We start from the raw sequence: 12,260 nt of genomic DNA, 5'->3' as shown, positions 1-12,260 counted from the left end.
ATTTGTGCACCTACTGCCTGCTTCCCCCAGGGCTGAGCTCTCCCTCCATGCAGCAGGGAGTTACGGCACCGATCCCAAGTTATGGTTCGGAGCTGGAGGAAAAAAACAAGAAGTGTTGCAGGACAAAAGCAAACCAGAAAAACAGTCGAGGTCATGGGTAATTCTGTGTTGAGATGGCACCATGCCCAAGGAGGCCTTGGGATTTATGGTGAAGTCATAGGTGATACAGGGTATGTCTAATAGATGTGCATATTGTCTGTGTGAATTTGATGCAGAGGCTGAGCCTCAGGCTATGGTATATCAGTAACTGCAAGGCTGCAAGAGCAAGGGCACAGTTAACCTGTATCTGCCCACAGAAGGGACTGCAGACTTTTCCATAAACCCTTCTTGTATGCACAGAAACTGTCACTGAAAGAACAGACATGATCTTTTTTTTTTTTTTTTCCCCTCTCTCTTATTCCTTGTAGTTGGCATTTTTGCTTTCCTGATGGTCATCCAGATGTCTCTCTGGGCCCAGAAAAAACACAAGCTATATCTGAAGAGGTTTTATCCAGAGGTGCGGAGAAAAGCAGCTATGATTCCTATCATCTTCTAAGCTCTTCACAAGAACTGGAGCCTAAGTGTACAGTTCAAGAGCTAACTCAGAGTAAATGAGCCATTTCATTCAGTAACCAAAGTGGATCAGAGGAAGAACTACTGGATATCTTTTTCAGAAAATTAACAGTTCAAGACGAACAGCTTTTAATTAAGTGATAAAATGTAGCTCTTGAATTCTTGGTTCCTGCTAAAAGATATGATTTAATTAGATTTTCTGTAATGGAGCTAATTGGGAAGGGACAAGAAAATTGCTTATATTGAATGTTAGGCTAGATATTTAACTGGTGTAAATGGGCACAGATGCTGTTAAAATTAATGAATACAGCTCATCTGCATGCATTCAGGTCTGGTGATTTTAAGGTTCAGTGTTAGATGTTGACGAGAGCCTTGGATTTTTGCATCAGATGTTTCACAGCCCTATTTTTATTAAAAGGCACAGAAACAGCACATTCTGCCTCGGCTCCCCTAAGGCATCACATCAAAGAATGACCACTATGCTGTTGACACAGTCTAGTCCAGCTTTACAAGGTTTTTCTTTCTTTCTTTCTCTGTAATTGAATCTCATAGCAAATTGTTCAATACAAGTTGGCTTAAATTGATCATTGCAGAGAGGTCTGGCTTTCTTTCATTTTCAGGTAGGCAGATCAGACCTATGATTGCAGGATGGGACTGTTTATGAGGTGCTTCCCATCTTGCTACTAATTTGCAACATGTCCTTAGGAACATCATTTAAGTCCATTCCCCTTTCTCACATTGAAAAGTTCTGGAAATAGCAGAAGACTTTCTGGACTAACAAGCACATTAAGATCCCCTTGTTCAGTGTCCAGCTGCATCCAGACACCATTCACCTTGTTTGTATTAAGCACTGTGAAATCCTTGGGCACAAGGTGAATCAGAGTACAGCTCATTATCGAAAAGGAAAGAGATCCTGCCAAATACATTTCAGTCTGTATCTGAACTGTTTCAGATGGACACTGCTGAAAGGTTTCAGCTCTTGCTTCAGTTTGGTCATTCTCTATCTGCTACTTCGCTTTCCAGTACGTTATTTTTTAAGGTATTCTCTGGGCTTGTTATTCAAGTCTTGAAAACTCTTTTAGCTCCATTTGCAAATCAGAAATCAGTGGCATCTACGTCATGCAGAAGTATAATTTTAGTTACACAAAGAAAAAAAAAAAAACAACAACCCAGAACTACTTCAACCAGCAAGTATTAAGATATGGAGAGTTGGGGCATTAAGTCCAGTTTTCATTCTATTTCTGTTGCAAATTTATCAATGTCTTTTGACTCCCTTAGGCTACTGAAAAAGCTTGCCTAAAGAACTTCATAATCATTAGAGAAACACTGGAGTGCACAAGCAAGGCAGGCAATTTGTCTCCTAAAGGCACTGTTATCTTTGCACCAGCTCAAGCTGGTTCTAACAAAGTTAATTTGCCCAGTAAATTGGGTTCATATCCCTTTTCTAATGTCTAACTTGCAACACTTGCCCCTATTAGCCACGGTAACTCAATTTCGTCTTAGTAATGTAAATAAATCACTTTCCATATTTTTGAACTTGTAACCTGTGAACAGCTAAAACTTTTTACTCCTCTCAATGGAAAACCCAAGTCACAGTGAACATTCAGTTCTCTAACCCAGACTGCTAATAAAGATCTATTTTTGAAAAATTTTCTGTGCTCTTTAGTCCTTATATCTAACAACAATATTTCTGAAACTCATTTTTTCCAAGCCAGTGTTAGATGTGTGAGTGAAGACTGCTGTCTATTTTTTTGATCCAGCTACTGGGATTGTTTTCATTTAATGTTTACTGAATGTCTCAGTTTAGCAATCTTCAAGTTTAAAATAGTTCATGTGGGAAGGTAACTTGCCAAAATTACTTACTTATCTGTTCACCTCTTGATTACAATAGCTGCAGTTTTAAGTCTGTTCAAGGCATGTTTCCAGAGAGATTCCAATCGCTAGGAGCACGGTTCCTATTCAGTAGTCGGCTTAGGCAAAGGAAATACTTCAGGAATTGTTTACCTTCCTGCTTATTAGTTGATCATTTGATACATGGAGTGTGTGGGAGAAGGGTTTTGGCTCCTGTAGTAAACTACAGTTTTAAAATGGGGTTAAGAGCAAACACTAGCTAAGAATAAATGAAGATACATTACAGAAGACTGTCACAGATAAACATGGCAGATATTTTGAGTTTCACCAATGGGGTGTTGACCAGCTAAAATTGTTGTCAACAGTGCTAAATGACTCCACAAATAGCAATAAATCAACATCCTGCACCTTCACAGATCTTTCTGTGTTCCTCTGCCCTCTCTGATTTTCAGGGCAAGTTCCATGTGATTAGAACAGGTAAGTTCATAGAATCATAGAATGGTTTGGGTTGGAAGAGCCTTAAAGATCATCTGCCATGGGTAGGGATACCTTCCACTGCACAACTTCCTGGCATGGGGGACACGTTTTACTTTTAAACAAAAAGTACATGAAAATGGTCAGCCTTTGTTTTGATGAATATTTTGAAGGCCTTTTTTTTTTTTTTTTTTTTTTTTGGGGGGGGGGGAAGCAGAAAACCCCCAAGCAAACAAAAAAGCCTAGACAAAAAGTGAGTATATTAACTATATAAAAAGTTGCAACTGACAGTGATTTTAGCCAGAAGCACCATGAACCTTTTGAACCAAAACAATTGTTGCCACAGAAACATTTTCATGAGAGTTTTTCATGCCTGTGCTGATTACCTGGGGGGAAATAATGCCTTACTGAGCTCTAAATATACTGGTATTTCTTGTATTAGGGGCTGATGAGGAAGCAAACGGTTAACTGCAAATTCCTTTGGCAATATTTTCTCTTAAGCACAGACCTAAATTCTTCAGAGCCAACAGCAGAAGGAAGGCACGGGCAATGCCACACTACTACCAGAATGTCATCGTGTTTCAGGGTCAAAGGGAAGGAGTCAATGCCCAGTATGAGCCATCAGATGCAGTTGGGGTAGTTGTTTCCCACTTTGGCCAATCTTAATATGGAGCCACTTCACAGGCATTGCTAAGGCTGTCACCATTCCAGTGCACTGGATACACTGGTGTCCCTGGAAACGGGAAAATTAGCGGGACAACATGAATTACATTTTGCAATCCTGCTTCTGCATGAGGGCCATGGAATCCACTACATGCAACAAAACCCAGTCTGCCTCTTTGAGCTTTTCTGATGCATTTTCCCTCAGTTTCTGCATCTGAAAAGGTGGCAGACTGCAGGGCAGTGATCCGCTCCCTGTGGTGCTCTGCCCTTGCTTTGCTCCCAGGGCCAGCCTGAACTGTCCTGTGGCTTCTGTCTGCCCCAAAGCTTTCCTGACAGCTTGCAGAGGTGAGTTACAGCATCTGTCACAAAAGGCAGGAGGCAGCAGCACTGTACAGCAGAGAAACCGAGTGGCTGACGTTGGAGACACGTTCTGGTTAGACGTGAGGAGCTGGTGCAGCCACTGGCACAGCTGGGCCCCCAGGTGCAGGGGCAATTCCTGCTCAACACTCCTCAGAAGCTGGGCTGTCTAAGCCAAGAGACCACAAATAAAGCAAGATACAGAGATACTGGGCCTACTAAACAACAGTTTTTGCAGGGGTTGTGTAAAAATAAATCAGTTGAAGTACTAATGCATTCTTACTGGCCTGCCCGACCAGGACTGTGCAGACGGCATTGCTCAGCCTGTGGGCTCAAAGCGTATCTCAAAATAGTTGCTTCCTAGTCCACCTGGAGAGACTGCTCAACATCCAGGTCCCTCTGTGTTCACCCTGCAGCTTACAGCTGGGTTTCTGCTGTGATCTTCCAGATGGGCGAGGTCCACATTTCCCAAGTACTTCCCAAGACTTTCAAATTTAGGAGCCTAAAATTAAACCTTCAGACACGCAGCTCCGCATGTTTGTGGCCTGCTCTTGCCATGAAATGCCAGCCTGGAAAAGAGCGGGCACCGGCTCAGGCTTCTTGGTGGCACGGGGAGATGTTGTGATGGGGAACTGAAGTGGCAGATGCTCCTGCACACAACTTGGCAGCCTATATTTGGATTCCCAGTTTGAAAAAGCCCTTAAGACCCAGCCATATGCTTGTCTTATAAGATGGTTACCACATCTTCGCAGCTGACAGAACTGAAAATTATCTCAGTGATTTCGTATTTCCATAGGGAAAGCAGAGCTCAAAAGGACACCGAAAGCAGAAATGAAAAAAGGCAGATGGTCATCCTTTTTTAAAGATGCTATTACCATCAAAATATCTTGTACTTTCCATTGTTTTGTATAAAGAAAATTACTCTAAATTGGCTTTTATCACACTAGGAATTGAGATAAAGCAGCCCGATATCAAAGTAGTTCTCTGAAAGAGAGCCTGCAGTGATCGCTAAATATAATAAAATAAAAATCACTGAATGTGAAGACTTCTAAAGCACACTATAAGAGGAAGAAAGCTACAGGAAAGCAAGAGACTATTTATCTATTTATAGTTTTAACAAGTGCTGCTGAACTAAAAATTAATTCAAACCATAAAGAGTTTTTCAGCAAGCTAATATTTTCCACATGATGCTTTATTGGCTTTCCCTTTTCTATATTTTCCTAAGCACAAGCTTTGTCTTCCAGCGATATTTCCTGTCATTAACATTCATGAAAGCTTTTAGAGAAACTCACTGTATGCCTGTTCCAGTGTTCCACAGATAAACGTAAATGAAGTGTTGTGCTGTCACTGCACACAGATTAGTATCTACATGAATAATATTTTACTATGAAAACCCAGGTTTATCATAGGTGAGTGTGTAAAGGCTGCTGTATAGCTACGATTAAAGGCAATTTTCACATCACACATATTTAGCATCACAGAAAAATGTTTATTTTAATGGTCTCTGCACATCTTCAGCCATATGTGACTCAAATATACAACTCTTTCTACAGGTATCGGAACCAACAGCGATCTGTCCCAGACTTTTATTATGGTCCCAGTGTTTGGTTATTTATTTGTCTAGTACACCAAAGACTGGCTTTCACCCGGCTTTGCCCTGTGGGGACATCTGAGAAAATATTTCCTTGTCTATCTTGTCTGACTGGACAAGCAGTTGTCCAGGTGAGGAGCATCAGTCACTGAGTGACTGCAATAATACACACTGAATTTCCTTGCAATGTAATAGTCAATCTAAAACCTCTTTTCCAAAGGAAAAGACAAGTTAATGCATCCTCAAATATATGCTTTTAGATTTAAAATATCTAGCACATATTAACACCTCCCAGAATACCCAGGCTTCTAACATATACCTGCTTTTATCTAACTTCTAAAGCCTTTGAAGACTGAGGAACCAAGTAAGAGGAAATAATTTATAGGTAAAAGAAATACGATAAGGGTGTTCAATAATACTAATTAATTCCTTATTTTAAAAATCAATCTTCACATCTTTTGTCAAAGAAATCTGATTGTTAGCCAGGTTCCTCCTAAAACACAGTATTATTCCTGTGAAAAAGTAATATAGCTCTACTAGCAATCCCTTTCATTGTTCTGAGTACCCAGCCATACTCAGTAAGAAAGGCGTTTGTTTTAAAACTACAGATTTCACCATTTGGGGGCTCTTTTGAAGCACTACAGGACAGGCTCCGAAGAAAACAGATGACATTAAACATTCTTTTCCTTTCATTCATACCGAAAAGTTGATGAGTTTTCAGTTGACTGGTGAAACATTGTGACACTAAATTATAAAAGAAAGAAATATTTAAAGGATTGTCCCTCTCCTCAAGACAAGAATAGAAAAAAAAAAGGTACTTTTTGTCTTTTCTATTAATAATATGAGGCCATTTCGCAGGTTCAAGGGCATCCTTGCAGAAGGAAACATTGATTAGAGAGCTGGAAGGACCAGAATGTGGTCGCAGCGTGCTTTCAGGGATTAGCAGCTATGTCTTTTTGGAAAGAAATTTCACTCTTTCTGACAACTGAGCTTGACAGAAATGGATTAAAGATGACACATCTCCAATGTTGTATCTAATGAAAAACAAAGTACCTATTCTTAAACCAGCAGGGAATATTTGTCACATATACAAACACTGTATTCTTCCACTCTCTGCTTTACATCATCTCTTTGCAGAAGGTGCTTTGCATTTGGACCTGTATGCTTTTCATTCTAACTCTTAATTACCTGTTAGAGCTTTGACATACGCAGTGATACTGCGAGAAAATCAGCTGTTGATTTCAAAACACTAAGGATGAAGAACCTATCTATACACTGTCAACCAATTTCAGCCCTATTGCCCCACACATATGTGATTATTTAGCTGCCATTTTCAGACATCCTTCCAATAACCACGTGAAGCATTACGCCGTTCTTGTTCACAGACTGGCCAAACATCCCACCTTAATCCAGTTGTAAAGCACAGAGCTAAATCATGAAGATATGAGTTGCAATGCTCTTCACTACCTGAGCCCTAACTCCTAAACGATTCTCTGTGTTTCCTTTGCTCCTAACCTCTGCAGCGGTGAAGCTATTCAGGAACTTCTCTCTGCCAAAATACAGGTGTAATTCTTCCAGGTTTGCAACAGTATCTTACTATTAAACTACAAATCTAAAACAATAGAAACTGCAACACGCTCATGTACATTTGACATGCTTTCTTATTCAGAGGGCCCTAGCAGGTAAAAGGAAGATGGATATTGTGCTCATATGGATACAGGGACAAATTGAACAGGGCTGTAGTAATCAGAGCCGACGTCTACTCTGGGGCGCAGTTCCTTGGGCACCTATCCCAGGAGAGGGCAGTGCAATAAAGATTTACTGCAAGCTAACAGAGGCAATGCTGATCTTAATTGTGGATCTGAAATTAAATAAACAGGTAATCTATTTTGATCATATGCAAATGTTTGCTGGACTCTGTACCTCAAACATTTTTGTACTTGGTTGGGAAATATCAATTTTAGAACAATTCTCACTCACACAGTATAAGCACGACAGACTTGCACAGAGTAATGCAAGTTATGCAGGGAATTACTGCATGTCCTGTTATTATATCTAGTTACTTGTCTTCATTTTTTCTCAGGGAAATTAAGTGCTTTTCCTACCAGAGAAGTGGTGGCAAATTTTCTTGCCCTTATGAACTGCAATACCAAATCATTAGGGCACATGCAAGACTTTGACGAAGTGTGTCAAAGTGCATGAGCTTCACAGAGGGAGTTCAGGAGTCATTCACAGGTAGGTAATAACAGTATCCACAGACTGCCCTGCTCCAGTGCTGATGGGCCTGAGCCCACAGTGGACCAAAGCCCATTTCCACCACTGCTTCTCCTTCTCAGGGTCCCTTTGACAATGGGCAATGGCCCTGGCCAGCTGTTTCAGTGCACAAGTCCTCTTTGAACTGCTCAAGAGCTGAAATGTCACAAGCTGGCCACAGCTACACTAGAAGATGTGCTGTAGGTGCAAGGCCAGGATGCTGAGGCCAGATGCAAGATGGACTTAGCCATCTAAACAAGCAGCCCTCCAAACAGTTTTTCATTCTCGAGCAAGTGATTGATGCTTGCTTCTCATCCCTTAGGCAACTTTTAGGGTCCTTCCCAGCCCGTGCTTCATTAAGGCACACATCTGATTTGTTCTCAGAGGTAGATGACTGCCCAGACCAACAGAAGTGAGCACAGCAGCCGTTGCCATCAAACGCTTAGAAAAATGACTGCTTTTATTTACTGGCAAACATTTTTTGTAAGAGCACTAAATCTGGGCACGCGCAACAGGCAATATGGGGCAATCTTGCCTACTGCAGTTCTGGAGCCTCAGGACTGCAGGTGCATATATCATCCAAAAGGAATATCTAAGCAAGCAAAAAGGAAATACCTCATCTAATCATATTGTTGTGTTGTAATTATATGTGAATAATGCATTATAAAACATGTTGACAAGATCCCTAGTTCTCAGCAGCCCTTTGAGCAGTCACTTTTCAGATATCATTGACCAAACAGAAATAAAATCAAATCCCTCAGCACCCACAAATGTGCGGGCTGACACTCACAATCAATAGGCAGTTACAAAGAGAGAAAAACTGCAGGAGTATTCTTATTGGAGATAAGGAGTAGGGGGAGAAGCAGTTTCTCCCCACCTTCAGCAAAGAAAATAAAATTGATTCATTGGTTACAGTGCGAGATGATGAGCATCTCCAGCAGAAATTAAGGGCACAAACAAGGTCACAATACATAAAATTTTCATGCAGCAGCAGACAGGACTGGCTAAACTGACTGCCATTTTAACTGCAATTGTCAATAAAACGGTCACATTAAGAGGCAGGCTGAAGGGTGGTCAAAGGTTAAGCCAGGCAGGCTGGTGAGGAAAACACAAAACCCGTCCTCTCTCACAACAAATGTCTGCAGACAGAGCTTCTCCTGCTGCTGTTCTGACTGAAAGAAGGATGGAAAACTCAGGGCAAGTAGGGGTCCTGATGCCTTGAACTCAGGCAAGCCCTGTAGGACTAACCAGTTGAGGCCAACAAAGTTTAGTGGCACCAAAAATCATGTCTGGTTTTGCTATTACTTCTAGAGCTTCTAATGAACTTCCCTGCAATGTTTTTCCTCCATCTTAATTTCCTTCATGCCCAGAGGATATACTATATGCCTTTATGTTGAAGCAAAATATTCTACAGCCGCAAGAAATGAAAGCCATCTGTTCTTTGAAAGTAAAGTGTCTCAGCCAGGATTGTTTTAGGTTGGTTTTTTTTTTTTGCTTTCTTTCTTTTTTCTAATTAACACAACTAATCTATTGGCTTGTTTGCATTTCACACAGAACTGAAATACTAAGCTTTTCAGTATCAGCTAGGAGAGAAAAAGTTAAACCAATCCAAAATTACTGGGTTTTTTCCTTCCAATTTTTTATTTACAAAAATGTTGAATATTTATGTTTGCATGAGGAATCAAAATGTACAACTTCCCAACTTCCCACTGCGCCCCCCCCCCCCCCCCCCCCCATCTCCTTTTTAGGAGCGAGTTGCTCACAGTGCTTCTTTCCCTCAAACCAAGCATCACTTCATTGCTAATTACTGTAAATTACAAGTGAAAGGGACGGCATTCCCTTATTTTCAGAGAAAGAACAACTGAGCTGAACACTGCAGACTGGAAAACATAATGTTTGATTTCCCCAGCAGAAACACCCTCTGACTTGCTTTGTACATGGGAGTCTGACATAGCTTGAACTGCAAGTGAACCAAGCCTGATGCTTCAGAGCACCGAAAAGTCAAAACGAGCAGCTCAGGAAGATTCAGCATGCAGCCAAGGGGGAAACAAATGTAGCTGGAAAGCTCTGACCTTTTCTTCAATGAATGTAACATGGGGTAAGAGTATGAAGGGAAAAAGACTGTACCATAACTGAGACTTACTGTACACCCAATGTTTTGTTCTGAAAATGGGCTACCCTTATACTTGAAGTGGGAGTGTAGGCATGGGGCCAGTGTCCAGGTTGCTCCATCCATGGGATGGATGTAGGAGAGAAATGGGTGAGAAAGAGGCTGCCTCTCTCCTTTCCCCCAGCTGATGCAATGGAGTTTGTCACTAGCACGGGCTCACTGTCCAGGGGCCAGGAGGAAGCAGAGGGTCTCTGAGACCCCCTGGCTCCCAGGGATAACCAGGTGGTGCAATGGGTCATGCATCTCACCACACCTTGCTTGGGGCTCCAGCCCCAAGAGGCTTCTCTGTAGTGTCACCAGACTGCATGGCTCCAAAGTGTCCTCAGGGCAAGAGGGGTCAAAGGCATCAGAGACACAAGTGTCCCTTTGTGGGACATTTAGCAAACCTTATCACTCCAAGTGAGCTAATATCTTTGAAGATCTGCCTTGTCTTTCACGTTCCCCTGCCCTCGATGATGCCATAGCATGTTCCTCCAAAACAAAAGCTGCCCACAGTTGCAGATGGCCATTGTAATCTCCCTGAGTGTCATAAATAAAAAAAGATGGATGCAAGCAGACTAATGATCTACTTTAGGACGCTTGGTTATGATGCACTGAAAAGAACAGCTGGTTGTCAGCAACATATTTACCAGGAATTTAAAAGACAACAACAGCCATATAATCCAGAGGATTTAATGACAGAGTGGAATGAATGATGAATAAATGCTCCTTTTGATAAACTCACAAACATTTGGGGGATGCAACAGTGATTTATATTCTTCTGGGAGAAATAAACAAATTAAGGATTTCACGGTTTTGTGGAGACCAGATTTTGTAAATGTGAATTTCTGTGTACTTTCAGATTAACCTTTTCTCTCTTGGTATCAAGAGGGAAACAAACCATGGAATTTTCAACTTGCAAGAAGCTCCAGATTTTTGCTGTTCAGTTTGCTTGTTATTCTCTTTGCTTGTTATGCTCTTTAAATCAAATGAGAAAAATCTGTTGCACACTCAGAATGTATTGTGGAATAGAATTTTGAACCTGGTCTGTAGTGAAACTATGAAAGACCATACCAAAAATTTTACCTTTGTGGATGTGAAAAACGTTTGAGTAAAAAGTTCAGTTTTCATACTGTCATCGCATTTCCTTGGAACATGGTAGAATCACTGCAATTCACAGTGCAGATTGTGACAGTCACATTTAAAAATGACTTATCCAGACTAATACAGATAGGCAATGTTATTGATGGGTAAAATGAAACTTAAAAAATAGAAGTACTTTTTCTGAATTTGGCTGTTGGATATCTTCCTGCAGAATTTTCAGATGTCAACAAAAGACATAGAATTATTTAGGCTGGAAAAAAGCTTTGAGATCAAGGCCAACCATTAACCTAGGACTGCCAAGTCCACCACTAAACCATGTCCTTAAGCACTGCATCTATGTATTTTTTAAAACACTTCCAGGGATGGTGATTCCACCACCTCCCTGGGCAACCTATTCCAATGCTTGACCACCCTTTCAGCAAAAAAAATGTTTGTGATATCCAGTCTAAACCTCCCCTGGCATGACTTGAGGCTGCTTCCTCTTGTCCTGTTGCTAATTATCTGGGAGAAGAGACCAACCCCCACCTGCCTACAGCCTCCTTTCAGAGAGTTGTAGAGAGCAATAAGGTCCCCCTGAGTATCCTCCTCTCCAGGCTAAACAACCCCAGTTCCCTCAGCTGCTCCTCACCCTTCACCAGCCTCATTGCCCTTCTCTGGACACGCTGCAGCACCTCAGTGTCCCTCTTGCAGTGAGTGGCCCAAAACTGAACACAGGATTTGAGGTGCAGCCTCACCAGTGCCGGGTACAGAGGAATGATCACTTTTTGGATCCCACAGATGGATGCCACATTTGCTAACCTCCAGTCTTCTGGGACCTCTCCAGTCAGCCAAGACTGTTGATAAATGATGATAAATCATTCCAGAAAATGGCCTTGTCCAGCTCCAAGGAATGCACCAATAATAGAAGGTACAAAGTGAGTCTCTGGCCCCAACTGCCCTTGAGCGTCAGACCTCTTGCACTTATGCTCCCCAGTCCTCTTATCTCTATACTCTCCAAACACAGAGCAGCAGGCAGCATGACATAGCCTCTTCTGGCTTCAGCAGCAGCCGTGTACCAAGTGCTGTCAGTTCTCAGCTCATTAAACCCAAGTGTGCAGAAGTTGCTCCCTCCGTATGCACCCCCCAGTAACGCAAACCATGATGTTTGAGCAAGTGATGCATTATGAATCATGGTCATCACATTCAGTGTATCAGATGGCTCCAACC

At 41.7% G+C, this 12,260-nt stretch overlaps 1 protein-coding gene across 1 annotated transcript in view; it reads left to right on the top strand.

Annotated features, from left to right (window-relative positions):
* Positions 1-11,811, top strand: part of TECRL (trans-2,3-enoyl-CoA reductase like) — an 86,913-nt gene extending 75,102 nt beyond the window's left edge. The window contains exon 12 of the mRNA XM_080378429.1: positions 468-11,811. Within this exon, the coding sequence (XP_080234555.1) occupies positions 468-595 (128 nt within the window). The 3' untranslated portion in view covers positions 596-11,811. The remainder of the gene's footprint in view (positions 1-467) is intronic.
* The last annotated feature ends 449 nt before the right edge of the window (positions 11,812-12,260 follow it).

This window comes from Falco punctatus (genome assembly GCF_963210335.1).
Source record: "Falco punctatus genome assembly, chromosome: 1".
Classification (NCBI taxonomy): domain Eukaryota; kingdom Metazoa; phylum Chordata; class Aves; order Falconiformes; family Falconidae; genus Falco; species Falco punctatus.
Note: the sequence above shows the minus strand (reverse complement) of the source record. Positions and strands in the feature narration are given on the sequence as shown.